At 44.0% G+C, this 19,658-nt stretch overlaps 6 protein-coding genes across 6 annotated transcripts; 3 read left to right on the top strand and 3 right to left on the bottom strand.

Moving 5' to 3' along the window:
- Positions 1-389: 389 nt before the first annotated feature.
- Positions 390-1,958, bottom strand: pxr1 (telomerase inhibitor/ribosome biogenesis protein PXR1). Its single transcript, XM_744046.2, has 3 exons — positions 1,739-1,958; positions 815-1,685; positions 390-768 (listed from the first exon to the last, which is right to left on the bottom strand). The coding sequence occupies exons 1-3, from the start codon at positions 1,759-1,761 to the stop codon at positions 748-750; spliced, it is 915 nt and encodes a 304-aa protein (XP_749139.1). The 5' UTR covers positions 1,762-1,958; the 3' UTR covers positions 390-747.
- Positions 1,959-2,299: 341 nt separating this feature from the next.
- AFUA_7G03680 (SacI domain and endonuclease/exonuclease/phosphatase family protein) lies at positions 2,300-6,659 on the top strand. Its single transcript, XM_744047.2, has 7 exons — positions 2,300-2,884; positions 2,932-3,127; positions 3,185-4,808; positions 4,863-5,162; positions 5,212-5,321; positions 5,385-5,716; positions 5,795-6,659. Exons 1-7 carry the CDS (start codon positions 2,554-2,556, stop codon positions 6,382-6,384), a joined length of 3,483 nt encoding a protein of 1,160 aa, XP_749140.1. The 5' UTR covers positions 2,300-2,553; the 3' UTR covers positions 6,385-6,659.
- Positions 6,660-7,121: 462 nt separating this feature from the next.
- On the bottom strand, positions 7,122-9,338 carry AFUA_7G03670 (uncharacterized protein; the record flags this gene model as incomplete). Its single annotated transcript, XM_077805167.1, has 5 exons — positions 7,122-7,273; positions 7,475-7,790; positions 7,846-8,019; positions 8,098-9,265; positions 9,334-9,338. 5 exons carry the CDS (start codon positions 9,336-9,338, stop codon positions 7,122-7,124), a joined length of 1,815 nt encoding a protein of 604 aa, XP_077661296.1.
- Positions 9,339-9,816: 478 nt separating this feature from the next.
- On the top strand, positions 9,817-10,461 carry AFUA_7G03660 (putative ABC-type ATPase Hef3-like; the record flags this gene model as incomplete). The annotated part of the gene is made up of 3 exons (XM_744049.1): positions 9,817-9,902; positions 10,008-10,231; positions 10,454-10,461. 3 exons carry the CDS (start codon positions 9,817-9,819, stop codon positions 10,459-10,461), a joined length of 318 nt encoding a protein of 105 aa, XP_749142.1.
- A 9-nt stretch (positions 10,462-10,470) lies between these two features.
- Positions 10,471-12,147, bottom strand: AFUA_7G03650 (uncharacterized protein; the record flags this gene model as incomplete). Its single annotated transcript, XM_077805166.1, has 5 exons — positions 10,471-10,979; positions 11,043-11,195; positions 11,266-11,472; positions 11,525-11,929; positions 12,109-12,147. 5 exons carry the CDS (start codon positions 12,145-12,147, stop codon positions 10,743-10,745), a joined length of 1,041 nt encoding a protein of 346 aa, XP_077661295.1. The 3' UTR covers positions 10,471-10,742.
- A 205-nt stretch (positions 12,148-12,352) lies between these two features.
- On the top strand, positions 12,353-16,260 carry AFUA_7G03640 (putative AP-3 complex subunit delta; the record flags this gene model as incomplete). The annotated part of the gene is made up of 6 exons (XM_744051.2): positions 12,353-12,354; positions 12,406-12,524; positions 12,577-12,773; positions 12,829-13,212; positions 13,259-13,487; positions 13,536-16,260. Coding segments are annotated over 6 exons (2,862 nt in total). The 3' UTR covers positions 15,467-16,260.
- Between the last annotated feature and the right edge of the window lie 3,398 nt (positions 16,261-19,658).

Below are 19,658 nucleotides of genomic sequence, written 5' to 3'. Positions count from 1 at the left end.
AACCAGGTCGCCGTGCGCAGTGGAATCCCGTATGAGTATTATGACGTTTGCCGGCAGGTGTATTGACTATGGAGCGGGTGTACTCTGTGTTTATATGTTCATATTGATCTGGTACTTTGCTGATAGTACCTTGAGGAGTTGGAAGTTGAGAGCGTACGGAGTAAGGTTATGTTCCGTACCTCTGGTACCTGCCAACCAATAGAGGTACTCCATGTATACTCCGTAGAGACCACTGAGTCGGGGAAAAGTGGGGATCAAGAATGGCTGTCTCTGAATCTAATCTACCAGGTATCAACCCGACAGTCAGACTGGTTTCAAATTTCGAACGTTAAGCATTAATAATACCATCTTTGCCTCCTCTATCCTGCTTGAATAGCGCACTTACCTTTCTTTCAGCGAACTGAATTGCGAATAAGTCTTCCGAGGCATCGGGCTCTCATCATACGTCTGAATCTCTCAAAATGTCTAGGAAATCAATACCTGGCATAGCCTCGGCTTGGCCCGTCGCGACATCAAGTAAAGAACCGATCTAGAAGGCACATGATGGTAGTTAACTGAACATTGCACCCAGGACTGGACGCAAGCCCATTATGTAAGGTCATCAGCCCATCAGATCATTGCTGATTCGCAATCTGTAAGTTACTATGGGGAATACAAGACAGTAATCTTTTAGGATGTATACATGATCCGAGCACCGCGGTCTAGGTAGTTTGACATGGGGCAAACCGGTGAATATCTATTCTATTATTATGTTTTGATCATGAATATCTGTGCCAGTTAGCCTTTGTTTAACAAGGAAAAGAATTTCTAATACCTCATTGAGAGATTTATCATCCATAAGGGCTCTCTTCTTTTGTTCAATATGGCGGCTTCGAAAGATCCGTCTTCCCATAGGTTGGCGTTCCCTCGATGTTGATGGACCGTTCGAGGCTAGCAGAGATGTACCTTTATCGTTTGCGACCGCTACAAGGACTTTTGTAGAGGTTCTGTCCGCTGTTTCCGTGTCGAGTCTGTCACAGTCACCAATTTTCCTTTTCTTCTGTATCTTCTCTTGTTTTTTTTCGCGGGATTTCCTGGGACTCATGTCCATCTCCTTTCCCTTCTTGTTCTTCTTCTTTTTCTTCTTGCCCTCCTCCTCCCTGGCTGTGGCACAGCCTTCCTGATGTGAGTAGCTATCCATGGGTTCAGTCTTAAACATGCCATTTTCATGTTCGTTGGAAGATGTTTCCCGCGGGAAGTCAACGCGAAGATCCTGAGAAGCCGGGGAAGCCGTAGCATTATCCTTCTCCTGCACAAGAAGTCCGCCACTTATAAATCTGACAGTCTGCCACTTCGTTGCAGCATATCGAGCCAATTTAGCATCATCCCGCTTTTGTTGCTCCGCTTCAAGTTGTGTATCAGATTTACCATTGAGCCGGCCGAGTAATCCTTTGAATGCGTCCAGGCCAGTGGGTCCATCCAAAAGATCCCTCTTTGGCCGAGCTCCCAGGCCTAATGTGTCATCCTTCAAGACAACTCTTATATGTGATGCGCTAGCCGTAGTGAATAGATCAGAGTGAGTGGCATTTCGGGCACCGAGGAAGTCACCGGGAGTCCAGCCCTGGGCTTTGAGAATCCTATGTCCAAAACCATCCGTTGATCGTGACCAAGAGGTATTGTTGGGATCATGCGAGATTTTGGTTTTCCTGCATATTTTTAGTCAGTGGCTTATCGCAGCGACATTATTATGAAGATTTACTTGCGAGGCGCCGCCAGGCCCATTTGCGATATGAAAGAAAAGATTTTTTGGGTGGAGATAAGAGAATATGGAGATATAGTGTCGATGTGACGGAGACTTGAAGTCTAGACCAAGTAACTCCTTTTGAAGTATTACTCTGGAGAATCAAAAGAAAATAAAGCAAGACCGAGAGAGAGGGGGGGGTGGGAAGTAAAGGACTGCGGCAAGGGTATCTAAAATGAGTAACCGTTGTAGGCATCTTTTCCTTTTTTTGTTTTGACAGAGAGCGGAAAAAATATTTTCTCTGTGGTACTCCGGTGCTTGAGTAAATTATGCATATTTCCCTGACACCCCTTGGATGCATCTGATACCCAGGAACCTATGTACTCCTAGAAACAAATAGAAAGCTCCATATTTAAGGTATACTTTTATACTTATGTATCTGTTACCTACGTAATGATAATAATATTATTATTACTCTGTATCTTCCGTAGTTCTCTGTTGATAAAACTACAACCATAAATAGGGCCCCAAAGTATGAGGTCTCCTTAGGGCCTTGGCGATGGCCTAATTCTTCCCAAATCTTAATGACCTTCCATATTCATCACGAATATAACACTCAACTTACTGAGACTAATATATTATTTCCAGATACTAATATTGACTCTTTTACCTAGACTAATAGTCAAGCATTATAATGTGCTGTTAATCATTTAAGTCACTGAGTCAAGTCCTCTGAAACTGGGTCCGAGCTATGAGATTGATCCTTTCGGAAATCCTCTATACAGTTCATATATACCACCGTGAGAATCAAAATCTGATATCTTGTTCGAAGAATGCCTGTTTTGCGAGTCCTCTGCAAAGACTACCCTCAGCGTACTCTGATTTTGGCTACTACTGACGACGCTTTGGTATTTAAAGCCATCGCAACAGAAGTGGACCACAGTACAGGAAAAAAAGAACGAGACAATATCCATTGCTTGGTTGAATTTTGCAGTTTGTCTTCCGTGGACTTAACAGGTTACCGCCGTCTATGCGATGGGCACGGTACGCTTGGGTTAATCGCTCTTGACGGAGATGTGTTCTTGTGTGTGGTGACTGGTGCCTCCAAGGCCGCAACAGTTAGGCCTGGCGAAGCTGTATGGCGAATTGACAATGTGCACTTTCGTAATAGTTCCCACTCCCTCGTCTATCTTATATTCTGACCGAAGCAGTTTGTCTCAATCATTCATGCAATGAAGATGGTCTTAATTATGAGTCCGAATCCGAGTTTGCCGCTGAAGAATCCAACCGGGGTGAAGATAAAGAAATTGTCACTGATCACCCATTCTTAGCGTTGAAAAAGCTCCTGAGTGATGGCAGTTTTTACTATAGCCTAGATTTCGATCTCACTAATCGGCTGCAGAACCGGTAAGCCTCTAGAATACCTAACCCATACATATACAGTGGTCGCTGACATATTGTCAGCTCGAACAAAGCTGATGCGTTCGACATGGGCTCTCTTGATGAGGACATGCTGTGGAACTCATACATGATTAACCCCCTTCTTTCCCTCAGAAGCCACTTGTCTCGCCTTGGGAAACTGCACCTCGACATGTCTCGAATGTTGACATATGTAATACGAGGATTCTGTAGCACTTTGACCATTCCCACTTCTAGACCGATAGTCCAGCAAGCACCAACGCGCTTGCCACCAACATTGACTGTTATATCACGCCAGTCATCTCGACGGGCAGGTACGAGATTCAATTCTAGGGGCATTGACGATGACGGAAACGTTGCGAATTTTGTGGAAACGGAAACTGTTCTCTGGATTCCTCCCTGCTTTACTTTCTCGTACGTCCAGATTCGTGGTTCTGTGCCCGTTTTTTGGGAACAAGCACCTGGCTTCTTCCCTGGCCAGCAGAAGATTGAGGTGATCAGGTCATGCGAGGCAACCAAACACGCCTTCGACAAGCACTTCGAAAGTCTTGAATCACGATACGGCGCTGTTCATATTGTTAATCTCTTGAGCTCTCTGAAACCCGGAGAAGTTGAGCTTTCAACGAGGTTTAACGAATTGGTTAGCCGAAGTCCACTTAACCAGAAGGCTAACGCTGATGCCTCCTCCAACCATATGTTACTTGAAATGACGGAATTCGATTTTCATGCGGAGGCCCGCGGTCCGCTAGGATATGGAGCTAGTGATCAAATCAAGGACGTTATTCTGCATTCTGTGGATGGTTTTGGATACTTCTTGTCAGAGAGCACTTGCTATGGTAACGAGGCAAAAACCTCATCCGTCGTTCTGCAACAAGAAGGCGTTTTTCGGACGAATTGTCTAGATTGTCTTGACAGAACCAATCTTGTACAGACGATCATTAGTACTATGGCCCTTGAATCTTTCTTTCGTCAACAGGGAGCTCACATTGATCCCGAACTTTGGCTCAGGCACTCAACCCTTTGGGCCGACAATGGGGATGCTCTATCGCGAATCTACGCTGGTACTGGTGCGCTGAAAAGCTCATTCACGCGACATGGAAGAATGTCTCTCGCTGGTGCCCTTGCAGATGCACGAAAAACCGCAACACGGCTATACGTGAACAACTTCTCCGACAAAGCTCGGCAAAGGACAATAGATTTACTACTAGGACGTCTACCAAACCAAGCCACAGTGCAGCTCTTCGATCCAATGAATGATATAGTCTCGGAGAAACTCGCTCGGCGAGCATCCGAGTATTCTTACAAGAAATCGACTCTGATCTGGACTGGAACGTTCAACGTGAATGGACGCCATGAGGGCCCTGATAACGATTTAACTCCCTGGCTCTTTCCTCTCCCCGATCAGGGGGGGGAAGATCCAAGCATCTTTGCCGTTGGTTTCCAAGAAATTGTTGCACTAAATCCACAACAAATTATGTCTACCGACCCAACTCCTCGCAAAGTGTGGGAAGCCGCTGTCAGAAATTGTCTCAACAATCGTGCTGAGAAGATGGGGAGTACAAAGTACGTTCTTCTGCGGAGTGGCCAGCTGGTTGGAGCAGCTCTTATGATATTCGTTAAAGAAGATATACTCGGAGACATAAAGAACGTTGAAGGGAGTGTCAGGAAAGTGAGTGTCCGTTCAAGAAATGCTGCTTCTTTATGAGTATCTAACGATTAAAAGACAGGTCTCTCGGGGATGAGCGGTAACAAAGGAGGCTGTGCTATCCGCTTTGAGTATTCAAAGACTCGATTATGCTTTGTAACTGCTCACCTTGCAGCTGGATTCGCGAACTATGAAGAGAGAAACAATGACTATAAAATTATCTGTCGAGGTCTCAGGTTCCAGAAAAACAGAACGATTGATGATCATGACACTATCATCTGGCTTGGTGATTTCAACTACCGAATAGGTCTCAGTAATCAAACAGTCAGAGACCTGGCAGCGCAGCGCAACTACCAGAGGTTGCACGACAATGATCAGGTACTGTGATTCACTCAAGGGAATGTTTATGCGCTAATTCAAGCTGAAGCTAAACCTGCAAATGATGGCGGGCAATGTGTTCCAATTTTACAGCGAGGGACTGATTTCATTTCCACCGACTTATAAATATGACGTTGGCACAAATTATTACGACACATCGTAAGATAATACGCTGTTTCCCCGACGCACTTCTTTATTTAACGAGAGACTAATACTCAGCAGCGAAAAGTCCCGCATCCCTGCATGGTGCGATAGAATTCTGTGGAAAGGATCAAATATACATCAGTTGCATTACGACTCTGCCTGTTTACAATGCTCAGATCATCGCCCTGTGTGGGCAGTTTTCTCCTGTGACATCAATTTTGTTGATGATCACCTAAGAGAAAATATCAGGAGCATGATCTACGCAATGGAGGTAGGGGATTCACCCGAGACACCGGCAAAGTCAAAGACCCAAGCAAAAGTGCGTAAGCGAGAGTCAGCCGAACTGGACTTTCTTACACTTGACCTTCCATCAGCCAGCTCAGACGATCGGAGATGGTGGTTGGACAATGGTATGACTTCCCAAATCTTGAATCGGCTCCTAGAAAATATCTTCGTGTCTGGCTACTCTAACCACTCATACGTGGCAGGTATGCCGGTGAAATCAATTATACAACCCCCTTCAAATGGATGGTCACTGAACATGAATCGCGAGTCCAACCCATTTTCTTCAAGTAATGCCCCTGATTGGGTACCTGCAAGAAGATTAACGGACAGTCAAAAGGCTGTGGTTGATAACATAGATCCCATCACATACAAGCCTCCATTGCCCCCACGCGGTGGGAATGGAGCTGCGGATTCTTCGGATTTAATTTACGAAACTGACATGCAATCTTCCAGAGCAAATGGGGCAAAAAAAGCACCACCAATCCCTCGAAAACCTGTTGCTTTACGCAACGATCATAAGGCCTTGTCTGGCCAAGCTGGATGGCAGTCCGGTATGAAAGCACTGGGGAGCGTTCCGTCGCAGCCAAGTAATCGACTTGACGTTCCGAGGTTCGATTTGGGCGACCAAATTAAACCTCCACCTGCTGTGCACAGGGTTCCAGGTAGTCAAGACTCTCTAAGCGTTGGATCCAGGCACCTTGGTGGATTTGAGCGTCATACAGACATCACCAAGGACCTACTTGATGGTGAGGTAGACTCAGAAATCAAGTGGGAGCCCTTGTTACCAAAATGATACATAGTTCATCCACCTTCGTGATACCTACTATCGAGCTGTGCTTGTATGCACACACATTGGCCCTATGTCCTTATTTATGCCCTTACTCACTTCTCTATTACTGACTGCCCATCCTAACCCAGTATATATGGCTTGTATATCAGCCTTAATAGAAGATTAAAGCATTGTAGAACAGGAGTTATGCATTGTTCCTTTGCTAAAAAGCTTGCAATCGCCATATAACCTGGTTTTACTGAAAAAGCTCGATGTCTATGGACCAGGAGTCAATGAAGGTTGTCTTATTAGATTTTGAGAGTCTTGCTCTATGGGTATATAAGAAACTCCAGTGCACATGATCCAGCACACATATCCTCACTGATACAGAGAGATATTATTCCAGAAACTTCCACTCCTGCCATGAAAAGAATGAAATGTCACCATAATCCAATGCTTGATCTTTACATAACTCAACACATGATGACAATACTACCAACTCCAACCACCGAGGCATGAGAAACCAATCCCGAGCTTGTCGAGAGGAAAAGCCATGCCCCTCTAAAGCAGACCACGATAGGGCAAGCGCGTATCCCAGTATGTCGTTGGGCTGCCTGGCAGACGGGGAACTACCGAGCTCCGAGCATAGATCCAGCAGAGAACGAGCCATGACTGCAATCCAAGCAGTGAGTCTGTTCTTTTAGCAGTGAATGCATATGGCCAGAGATAGCTACCAGCCAACCGTCTAGAATACGACCCTATCACATAACACGGCAAGAGCTACCGTGATTTTGGAATGCTTTAGGCTTTTTTCCCGCTTTTAAAGCCTTGTTCAATCTCAAACGATTGCTACCCACCATCCACATGGCAAAAGCGCCGGGGTCGGGCCCCTTCGCACGTGGTTTCTTTGTACCTAAAGTCGAATGCTAGGTTAATACTTGTAGAAAACAAATGCGCCATTGTAGCAATCTGGATTAAGTGGTCCAGCATAAGGGGAAAAAAAAAAAAAAAAAAAAAAAAAAGGGGGGGGGGGGGGGGGGGGGGGGGACATAGGGGAAAGGAGGCTCCTCGACAAGACTACCACAGAGCTGATATGAAAGAGATCTGAACTTACTCGCTGCTGGCTCGGGTTTTTTCTTCGAATCATCGGGGGCAACGATGACTGTGCTATCAGCAGATCCTGGAGCGGTTTCCGCAGTTGCTTGTCCTTCCGGGGCAGTACCCCCTTCTGCAGGACCAGGACTCTTCGGCTTCTCTGGTATGGGCCACATGTGCATGGTAATGGTCCAGTCCGGTTCAATGACGGTTTCCCAGACTTGTGGGAGAATGATATCACCATTTGGCCCTACTAGATCATAATGACCTTCCGCAACATGAGGCCCTATTACCTCAATGTGGAGGAAAGCCTGTCGTATAAGTTCTTCCATTCCCTAGACTCATGGTTTCAGAAAAGAGCATTTGCGTGAGGCCAAGAGGGGATCATACCTGCCATGTGCAGCACAAATCAAAAGGAAAGCTGAACTTCCTCCCGACCGCATCTTTGAATTTGATAGGTTTCTTTTTTTCTGGGACCTTGTTTGCTGCGGCTGTAGCGGCGGCTGTAGCGGCGGCAACAGCTTCTTCGGCCTCCTTTTTCAATTTCGCGGCCTCTTCAGCAGCCTTCTGTTCCGCCTCCGCTCTAGCGGCAGCAGCAGCCTCTTCGGCCTCCTTCTTCGCCTTCGCAGCCTCTTCAGCAGCCTTCTGTTCCGCCTCCGCTCTAGCGGCAGCAGCAGCTTCCTCGACTAGTTTCTTTTCATGCGCAGCACGCTCTTCTCGGGCAGCTTGCTCGGCGGCTTCCTTTTCAATTGCAGCTCGAAGCGCAGCCTCTCGCGCCTCTTTCGCTTCGCGTTCCGTCCTTTCTTCTAGGATCAGCTTTTCTAGCCTCGCAATTGCCTCGTCCTTAGCAACTTCTGCAGCGGCAGGAACTGGAGATGGACTTGATTCCCCCTGACTGGGAGATGGTACGCGGGGGTAGGTGTTGAGGTAGGGGGGGGGGACCATCCCGGGCACCATGGGATAGGGTTCTCTGAATGGGAAATAACCACCCGGGCCGTATGGAATAAGTTCGTGAGGGCCTAACGGGTTTCCACCATAGTGTGATGGGCCATGTGGTGGAACTGCATGTGGTGTTGATTGCTGTGGTGGGCTATGCCCATCACTTCTCCCTTGGCCAGAAGGGTGTACTTGCGGCATATGGTGGCCAGGATGATGCTCGTGCATGAAGAATGCCGGCAATGGGGGCCCATGAGGATGTTGATATTGAGGGCCGTACCCATATATAGGATGGCTGTAAGCTGCCGAATGACCCGTCTGATGGTGACTCAATCTAACAAGTTGATCTGATGGCGGATGGAGACCAGAATGCGCGAAAGCGCCGGGTGATATGCCGCTATTCGGATACACATAGGATGGCCCCGGTGATGTGCTATGTGCATAGTTTGAGCCTTGTGTCATGGGCGGCCAGAGCCTTCTCTCGTGGGATGTCCGTCCATACGGAGTTGCATATTCCTCAGCGGAATCCAAGCTCTCTGGGGAGTCGGGGGAAGGCTGACGGCGGGACCGACGGACAAATGACTCCCGTTCTGGCATAACATGGCGTCTCGCAGAGTGACGGCGGCTTGGGCCTGATGATGAGCCATGGGTCGAATTACGGTTTCGCGTGCGAATGGACGCTCTGGGCCGGGATGCCGAATCAGATGGCTTCAGTTCGTCCGGATATGGTAAGTGAGCCCACTCATCATAAGGGTCATGATATTCATGGCTTCCAGACTCCGAGGGCGGCGAAACTTGAACTCCTGACGAGTCTTCCTCGTCAGATAGGGATGAGTCCGAGCCGCGTCGACTAGGGTCAATCGTAATATTGAACCTGCTTATGTGTGTCTAGTTAGTCAAAACAATGCCAAGCCGTTCTTGGGTCGATCCGTCACAACGTACGTCATAGATACCAGTCAATAATGTTTAAGATTGGATTGTAATAGATTTCAAGAAGTGTTTATGACAAAAAAAAGTATTCTCGAGTTGGTCCCGAGCGACATAAAGATGACCATCCAGTATAGCGAGCAGACTTGGGTCGAGGATACCCTTCGAAAATGTTCGGAGAGAAACAAAGTTAGTGAACACATCCAACGAAAGGGCGGTGCTGGTAATTCATATCCAATTCACTGGTTCTCCAATCTCTGAAACAAAGTGGCACTCATTCTTGAAGCGTAGTCACCAGGTTTGGAAATAATACGCAGTCTAGCTGAAGCTTGGTGAAATGTACTGCGCAAATTCTTTCAGATTGAAGCTATGGCTCAGTTTTCCATATGTATCTGATCACAGTGGGAAAGAATAGAAGAAATAAGCCAGTACAGTGGTTGGGGAATTAGCAATGACAGCAGGGGAAGAGAACCCAAATGTGGGAAGGTGCCTGACCAGATGTGTTTTGAGGCGGAGTTTGGGCATTCTAGTATACCGAGGACGAAAAATTTACTTTTTCTTTCCATTTTACTAGGTAAGGTAAGGTATGTTTTGATGCGCAGTCTCGTTAGGCACTGAGCTGGCAGTTTTGTATTCATACCTCCCAGGCACCCTGCGAATACCTTGTGCTGCCTTAATGCCCAATAAAGGAATTTGTTCTTTCTAGTCCTCGCCGCCTGCTCGTGGCAGCGTCCTCACGTCATCGTCCTCGACGAGCCCACCAACTATCTCGACCGTGACTCTCTGGGTGCCCTGTCCAAGGCTCTCAAGACTTTCGAGGGTGGTGTCGTTATCATTACCCACTCCCGTGAGTTCACCGAGAACATGATAAATTCTGCCTTCAGGTTTCTAGACGGAACACATACAAGCCTAGGTACACTAAGTAATAATGCAAAAAATGTATGTCTTCTGATGAAACAGCTTCATAGTATGGGAGAAATGCCCGGGGCATAATACGCATGGGGATCGAGATACGAATAGGAAGTCTCTACACTGGATATCGACCTCAGACACTATCATCAGATTTATCCTAGGTCAGAAAAGGACTTGTGGCACGGGAATACTATTTTGTAAGTTTTTCACTTCTCTACCTTAGGACCATGACGTAAGTGGGTCATGCCTATTTAAAGTTGATATTATGAAAGGTACGAAAAAAATGGTGTTCTCCCTTAACCTGACTATAGGTACTGTTTTCGATTAGCCCATGTATACTCGTCGTTCGATCATGTTTATCTATTAGAACGCTGCTTCAGACCCTAAGAGGATAAGCCTTCGGCGTAATCAGAAAAGTAAAGAGAGAGTAGTTCCAGATCGAACACCAGAAGCACTCAATCATGAGGACAGATGATACAGGAGATTCAATGAATCAGCGATGGGGAATGGTTTTAGTCGGATACATTGAGACGATCGAGGAGCTCCTTCGCCGCGATGAGCTCGCCTTGGCTGTATTCAGAATGAATGCGCCCCTTGGATCGTTCTTTCACGATACCCTCGATCCTAGTTTTGGCAAAGGCACTCAGCCTCTCGAGCAGCACTACTGAGAGTGAATCGTCTGCTTGCGACAATGAAGAATCCTGCAAGTAAGTTCGATACCTTTCACCTTTGAGCAAGGCCGAAGAGGCCTTCGATCATTAGATTAGTTTTGTGATAAAGCCGTGTTGTAGGAAGAACATGACGGCACTCACTGAAGCCAAGCCATAGAAACCCCTCAGATAATCATCGCAAAGTTCAATACTTCTGCTGAAAGAACGGATCGACCCGCGCAATAGGTGATATGATTGCTCTGGGTCGGAAGACCCAGCGACGAGGTGTTGAAGCTCACCGAGACGAGCATGGATCTGGTCCGGAACCACGAAAGACTCGTTAGCCTCTCTTCTTATGGACGGTAATGTGCTTTGAAGTAGTTACATTCCATGCGTTTGGTGCAATCAATAATGCTTCCTCAAGGCAGAAAATTGCCTGGAGTCCCAATCCTTGAGACTTATATAGATCTGAGAGTTCACACCAAGCTTCCGCATCCGTAGGAGCTGCCTTCAACAGATCTATTAGGCTGTGTATGGCATCTGTGGGCCGAGACAATGCACGCAGAAGAGCAACACGCCGCTTTAGAACGGGCTATGAGATATGAATTAGCGTATAATTCTAGCTAATTAAGACCATTACAAACCATGTTAGCCGGGTTCTCCAGCAGTAAGGTGTCATATTTGCGTAAACAGGATTCAAGGGAAGATTGATCCTCTGCAACGGCCTCTTCGTATATGCCGCGTAGCCCAAGGACCCTCTCGTTTGAAGCCCCGAAGCGCTGTTCGAGCTGATTGAGACAGGACAGTGCCGATCTGTCATCTCCAGTCTGTAAACAAGCTAATAAGAGCTGTTCGATCTCCCTGTATTCCTCAAACTTCTCCGGTGAGAGTAGCAATGTGGACTTCAAGTTGGTCTCGGATGTAAGTCTTCGGTTGAGGATCAACGGTGCCTGCTGTGACAGATGGAGGCTAGAGAACAAATCCGAACCATGAATAGCATGGAGTTCTGGAGCTGTACGACTCATTGTTTGGCAAACGTTGGTGTCAACCTGTATTATTCAGTTAGAATGAAGGTCTGTCGGGGAAACCAAAGCAGGAACTGTATTTATATGAATCTCACGGAAGTCAGGGGAAACTGTCTGTCTAGGGCGGATCTGCGCTTATCAAAGTGACACTGTAAAGCTAAAATATGGGGTAATCTTTAGACTCCATTGGAGAGGTACTATACCTTAAATATTAGATTGCCGTGACTTCCAGCCTCCATCATACTCGTTTATCTTCACATACCCCGCATGACAAAGAGCATGACAAAAGACCCCAGTGATATCAGAATCATGCCATTTATTGAGAATTAATTGTATATTTTCCCAGACCTATATTCAGTCATCTGCGGCCTTTGAAACCACAAGGCATATCTACCTGATCTCTTATGAGACAAAAAGTCACAAATACCTTCATTGAATATTTCAAAAATGTAGGGTCGATTGCTGAGCTTGGTAGCCTCCCACTGATTAGAAGTACCTAGGTTCGAGAAATCACTTTACGACCTGATCAAAGGGCTAAGGAACCATAAAGGGGCAGAAGAAGAGTTTATACAGGAGAGTCTTCGAGAATGTAGGACTGAGATCAAATCTCAAGATATGGGTATGCATTTCCACCTTCAAGATACGGCAAGTAGCCCACTAATATATTCCAGATAAAAAAGCTACTGCGCTCTTGAAAATAATTTATCTGGAGATGTTTGGGTATGATATGTCATGGGCATCCTTCCATGTCCTAGAAGTCATGTCATCTTCGAGATATCTCCAGAAGAGAGCTGGCTACCTTGGGGCAGTTCAGAGCTTTAGACCCGATACTGACGTATTGATGCTGGCAACGAATCTATTGAAGAAGGTCTTTAAAGTCCCGAATTCTGTTCTATGAAACTTCTCCTCTGACACTGGAATAGGATCTCATATCATCAAGTACTCCGAGCCTGTCCTTACCACTGACCACATTACCGCACATTATCACTCCTTCGCTTGCGATGTCATTGCTTCCTGACGTTCTATCTCGGCTTTCTCACTCGCGCGGGGTTGTGCGCAAGAAGGCAGTTGTGTGCCTCTACAGACTTGCATTGATTTATCCCGAGGCGCTCAAGTTTGCATGGCCGAAACTAAGGGAGCGACTCATGGACGATGAAGAGGAAGGTAGCGTAACTACGGCCGTGATCAACGTCATATGTGAGCTTGGTTGGAGAAGGCCCCGTGATTTCCTTCCACTTGCCCCGAGGCTTTTCGAATTATTAGTCGATGGGGGGAATAATTGGATGGCTATCAAGATAATCAAGCTGGTATGGTGTTCCCTCTTCGCGGGATATATGCTTCTAACGAGACTAGTTTGCGACTTTGACACCCTTAGAACCTAGACTAATTCGGAAACTCTCTGGGCCGCTGATGAACATAATTGAAACGACGACCGCCATGTCACTGCTATATGAATGTATTAATGGCGTCATTCAAGGAGGCATACTTGATGGCGACGAAGCACTTGAAGAGAGAGATGAAGTCGCAAGTCTCTGTGTCGGGAAACTTCGAGGAATGATTGTCGCCAATTCCGACCCAAACCGTAAGTTTCTTTGTGGAAAGTAAGTCTGAATGCTAAAATAAATTGTAGTCAAATATGTCGCGTTACTGGCGTTCAATCGAATCCTGCTCTCGCATCCTGCGCTAGTATCAGTCCATTGTGATGTCATCATGGATTGTTTGGAGGATGCCGATGTCTCCATACGAATGCAGGCCTTGGAGCTTGCAGCCAGGATGGTCACAAGCGACACACTCCAGTCCGTCGTCGATCGGTTACTCAAGCAGCTTCGGGATGCTACGACGTTTGATCCTGTTGAGTCGGGACATCCCGCACCAACAGAGAACTTGAACAATCAAAAAGGATCCATGATTTTGCCTGCGAGCTATAGAATCGACGTGATACATCGGATACTTGACATATGCTCCTTCAACAACTATTCGGACTTGTATGACTTCGAATGGTATGTCGACCTTTTAGTAGAGTTGATGAAGCTCCGACCACTGCAAACTAAACAATTCCGTTTTCCGCGAGCTACTCGGGTGCTGGAAGACGATCGTGGAGATGATATAATGTCCCGGATCTGTTTGGAAATACGCAATGTCGCCGTCCGTGTTAAAGGAGTCCGACTTCAGGCCACAAGAGCGGCAGAACTTCTGATTTCTGTTGATAACCGACATGCATTGTTCCTTGAACCTCACACCGATAGCCAGGCCCTTGGATCCCTCGCTTGGGTAGTGGGCGAGTATTCAGGCTGTCTTTGTAACCCTCGTCGAACGCTCCAGTCATTGATCGACATTTCAAACATGTCACTTCCAGCTAAGGTATTGTCTCTCTGCGTTCAGGCAGTTCCTAAGGTACTCATACAAGTGGCCAATGACCCACACCAAGATTGGAACACAGCGACCGTGTGCGAGATATCACTACTGTTTGCGCAAGTTATCAAGTTCCTGGAATCCCTGGCTGTTCATCCTGATCTGGATGTGCAGGAAAGAGCCATTGAATTTCTTGAAATGGTACGCTTGGCAGCTGATGCTCTAGTGACGGAGCGCCATGGTTCGGAAGCAATGCCTTTTTTATTATCGTCCATAATGCCCGGATTGTTCTCTGGGTTGGAACTCAATCCAGTCGCTGTCAGTGCTCAGAAAAAGGTCCCTTTCCCAGGGGGTCTCACTCTGAACGAAGCTTTCAACCAAGAATTCCCAACACTTCTCAGCGAATTGGACTGGAATCCCGAGATCGACAACCAGCATCCATATCAACAGTTTTACTATGTCGCAGACACATCCACACATCATGGCATGCCCATTGGGTCTGCTACGGTCGAACTACATCCAGACTCATCATACCAGGTTCCAGACGGTCGACCAAATGACCTATCTGCCGCCATTAAGCGGAGATCAGAGCGCCAAGAACGCAACAGAGAAGATCCCTTCTATATAGTTACCGAAGATCGTCCTTCTGGTGTGTCAGACAGAGACCACAGTATTTCACCCAGCGGTAATTTGGATGTCGACTCTATCCCCATAATTAACCTCGATTTGAACGCGTTCGGAGACCAACGTGTGGCTTCACTGTCGGACAGCAAAACTCGACACCACAAAGGTCAACGCCCCAAGAAACATCTTGTCATTGCTGATGAAACCATTGGACTGGATGAATCCGTTTTGCCGAAAGCTGCGGATAACATTGACAAGAGCAAGCGTTCTCTCCTCCAAGTTGATTCCAGTAGCCTTGCGCTCCTTACCTTAGAGGGTGAAGATCGAAGCCCGAGTTCCACACTAGATCTAGACGAAACCGTTCAGGATGATGCAGAGATGGCGAGAGCAATGAGACAAGTAGAGAGGTTACGGCTGGAGATGCAGCGAGCATCGGAGCGCATCCACCCGGAAGGCATACCAATGGAGGGTACACCTGTGAGGAAGAAAAAGAAAAGCAAGAAGGCAAAAGTGAGGGGACATGCGACTGCCAAGATATTACAAGATACAACTCAATCGGAAAAGGACAGTACCCGGAGGCTGTGATTATCTGCAACCTCCCCTAAAAGCGGAAGGCAACAGTGCGACGCAGACCTTAGTGAGGTGAATGTCCTATCCTACTTTCGTCGAATAGTTGCATCGCCAATGATTGTGCATATGTCATATACCGACGGTTTGTCTACGGTTTTACATCCTAGGGTCTATGGTTCATGGTTTGGATGCATGAAGCCGTTTGGAAGGAGCAGCATGAATGTAATTTGCGCGTGAGAGGTATGCACGTGCGTAAGAAAGTATCATCTCTGCTTATGTCTCTGCTTGATATTCGCTCTGGGTCCGAATATTCAACAGATGGATTCGACGTGGCTTTGAATTGTTGGAAAGATGAGGCTGAAGAATAGGCGGCACACTTCGAAAAGCATTCTGTGTTTTACAGGCTTGAGATGATCGCAACGCTGAAGCAGCAATTTAGGCAATGAAGCGACCGAGCATCGTGGCCGCAGCTGACCATATCGCTGGGATAACCCTCAAAAGTTCGAATGCAATTCCCCCGCAGACAACAAATGCAAGAATGACTATGATGTCTTAGCTATTTGGTCATGCCCTAGGTGGCTTCTAGTTGCTGTGGTACATACCAAGCCATCCAGTGGACAATGGGGACTTTGATTTCTGTTTTGGTTTTGCTGTGGTCTGCCCTTTGCCTCGTTTTGCAGCCTCATGCTTCGCAAACTTCTCATTTGCTCTTCGCTGCTGGGGAGTTTGAACCTATAGAAGGAATGGCGGGTCAGCTCTATGTCAGGCCAATTAGGCATTGTGATTACCATTGTGATTCTATCCGCTGTAGTGTGTTCCCTGTAGTAGGATGGTGTAAGTAATTTCAGACTTCGTATATATTCTGTAGGGCGATCAGGGCAAACTAGAAGATCATATTACTAGCTCGGAATAAGCCTCTAGGTTAGGTAGGCTCTTAAAGAAGCCAAGAGGTATGAAGAATAAGGCCACGTTGTTTAGTTTATTTATCTCCCTTATAGACCTTGATGTGCAGATTACATTGATAATACAGTCATAAATACCCTGGAGATACTTTACCGCTTTACTCTCGCCTATACTTGGCCTGATCAAGTAGAATTCAGAAAATTTCTTATGTGGGCAAAATCGTCTCTATACTGAGTAAAAAGAGGTTGGATAATGTTGGTGTATCTGTTCTTAGATTAAGGACTAGTAGAACTACAGTTGGCCTGATGGCCTCACAAGTTTCTATAGGCTATAGCATAACGCATCTCCTATGCATATGTTTCTAATACTAGAATTTTTACTACTATGGAAATTGGAACCATGTAATATATACCTTTAAAAGAAGTTAACCCTAATTAGGGGCATAGAGATGAGCTTAGTCTCTATTTTTATAGAATTATCAAGGTCTAAGTATATGTAAGGTCAGCTGTTTAAGGTCTAAGGTCAACTAGTAACTTAGTAGGACTAGTATGAAGGGAGCAAGATAACTATATACTACCTAAGTAAGGAGAACTAATTACTAAACTATAGAATACTTAGTAGCTTGCAGAGATATCTATAGTAGATTATATAATCTAATAATCTATACTTAGAGTTGCATAACCAAGCTGCTAAATTTAAATCTAACCCTTACTAAACCTGCATGTCATATACTTGGAATAATATAAGCCTAGCAAGCCCCTAGCAGCAAGCCCCCTCTTGCCTAGGTAATTATATCCCTAATCTAAATATATCTAGTAGAAATAGGAGTTCTAAATAGCTTAATAGAAACTAAGTAGTTTATTCTAATTATTAAAGTATATATATTTTTACTAGTATATTTATACACCCTTAAAACCTAGTATTCTTATTTATAGCCACAGCCTAATTACTATTATTTTACTAGCTAGGACCCCTTAGGCTAATTATCTCCAATTATCTTATAGTTTAAACTACTTCCCCTACATGCCTACTAGATATAAATACTTAATAATATATTAACTAGTCTAATAATAAGGACTCTAAAGGCCCACTAAACTAGTGCCTAGAATCTAGTTAAGAGTTAACTTTTAAGTATAGTTATAGGTCCCTTATTAGAAGCCTACTTAGTAACCCTCCTTCTATAGATTAGGTAGCTAGTAAATTAAGGATTATAAAAGTAAATATATCCTATTTATTTTAGACTAGTAATATAATACTTATATATCACTAAGACCCTAGTTCTATACTACTAGATATTACTAGTAATACTACCTTAATAATTATACTAGACTAGGCTAGCCTTACTTAGCTTATCTAGAGGTTAAGGGTAATTATAAACTAGTGTAATAATAAATTAGAGGGCCTTAAGCTAGCTAATCTAGCTATATAGGATAGCTATAGAGCTTATACTAGTACTAAGCTAAGGATATTCCTATATAACCTCTCTAAATACCATCTAGCTAAGCCTTAGATACTTAATAATAATATAAATAAGATCCTAGAGTTGCATTCAGTCTGAGTTTAGGTGAGTCTAACCCTTATTAGAACCAAACTGCTGTAGTTTTGTCTAGATTTTAGAAATCAGAACTAACCCTAATCTGTTCTAATTTAGTATAAGTTTAACTACAAAACCTACTACTAGGCCTAGATAGGAAGTTATTAGCCTATCTTAATAGGTGGTAGGGCCTAGTAATAACCAAAATTTTAGTAGTTTTTAGATTTTAATTTCTCTTATCTTAGGCCTATGCCTAGGGCCTATTAAAGAAAATTAATATTTTTATATGAAATATATAGTAATTATGGCTATTTTAATCTATATTTAAATTATTAATTTATTATCTATAGGCTTGAATAGGTGGTGGTTAGAAAATCATTCTTTAACTATAGTGATTATTAAAGGTTAATATATATATATATATACTATTACTACTTTCATACCAACCTATAATAGAAATAATTATTTACTTATATCTTACTAACTACTAGGTATTTTGAATTAATATTCATAATCTAAATAGACTAGATACTAGGCTATTTAATAATACTAATATCTCCTAAGAAATACTAGAAATTAGTAATTACTAAGCAAAATAATTTCTTATAGTTTAACTGCTAACCCCCTGGATCTAACCCTAACCTACCCTGAATCTACTATAGATTCTAAATCTAGGAACTGAATTAAACCACTGCAGGTTTAGTGAGGGTTAGATTTAATTTTAGTAGTTCAGTTATGCAACTCTAATAAGGATAGCTATAGAAAAACTATACCCTAAGCTAAAGGTAGAAATATAGTATATACCTAGCTATAATTAATTACTAGACTACCTTAAGGCCCTTATAGCTTAGTATAAGAAGATCTTATAGTAGGAAGGATAACCTACTATCCTATAATTAACTAAAATAGGTAACTATAACTACTATTAGAAGATAGATTAGAGTTGCATAACCAAACTGCTAAAATTAAATCTAACCCTCACTAAACCTATAGTGGTTTAATTCAGTTCCTAGATTTAGAATCTATAGTAGATTCAGGGTAGGTTAGGGTTAGATCCAGGGGGTTAGCAGTTAAACTATAAGAAATTATTTTGCTTAGTAATTACTAATTTCTAGTATTTCTTAGGAGATATTAGTATTATTAAATAGCCTAGTATCTAGTCTATTTAGATTATGAATATTAATTCAAAATACCTAGTAGTTAGTAAGATATAAGTAAATAATTATTTCTATTATAGGTTGGTATGAAAGTAGTAATAGTATATATATATATATATTAACCTTTAATAATCACTATAGTTAAAGAATGATTTTCTAACCACCACCTATTCAAGCCTATAGATAATAAATTAATAATTTAAATATAGATTAAAATAGCCATAATTACTATATATTTCATATAAAAATATTAATTTTCTTTAATAGGCCCTAGGCATAGGCCTAAGATAAGAGAAATTAAAATCTAAAAACTACTAAAATTTTGGTTATTACTAGGCCCTACTACCTATTAAGATAGGCTAATAACTTCCTATCTAGGCCTAGTGGTAGGTTTTATAGTTAAACTTATACTAAATTAGAACAGATTAGGGTTAGTTCTGATTTCTAAAATCTAAACTAAAACTACTGAGCAGCTTAGCCACTAATAGGGGTTAGACTTACCTAAACTCAGACTGAATGCAACTCTACAATAGATACCCTAAGCTGGCGAGAATAACAATATAATACGCTAACTAGAGATATCGCCTAATACCTACTAGGAATATTAAAAGAA

The sequence above is a fragment of the Aspergillus fumigatus genome, chromosome 7, assembly GCF_000002655.1.
Source record: "Aspergillus fumigatus Af293 chromosome 7, whole genome shotgun sequence".
NCBI lineage: Eukaryota > Fungi > Ascomycota > Eurotiomycetes > Eurotiales > Aspergillaceae > Aspergillus > Aspergillus fumigatus.
Note: the sequence above shows the minus strand (reverse complement) of the source record. Positions and strands in the feature narration are given on the sequence as shown.

Coding starts and splice junctions, on each gene's coding strand:
- AFUA_7G03680 (XM_744047.2), top strand. CDS start 2,554: ATGCCTGTTTTGCGAGTCCTCTGCAAAGACTACCCTCAGCGTACTCTG. Junction 4,809..4,862: donor TTGAAGGGAGTGTCAGGAAA/GTGAGTGTCCGT, acceptor AACGATTAAAAG/ACAGGTCTCTCGGGGATGAG. Junction 5,717..5,794: donor GAGATGGTGGTTGGACAATG/GTATGACTTCCC, acceptor CATACGTGGCAG/GTATGCCGGTGAAATCAATT.
- pxr1 (XM_744046.2), bottom strand. CDS start 1,761: ATGGGCCTGGCGGCGCCTCGCAA. Junction 1,686..1,738: donor GGCCTGGCGGCGCCTCGCAA/GTAAATCTTCAT, acceptor AAAAATATGCAG/GAAAACCAAAATCTCGCATG. Junction 769..814: donor ATGATAAATCTCTCAATGAG/GTATTAGAAATT, acceptor TAACTGGCACAG/ATATTCATGATCAAAACATA.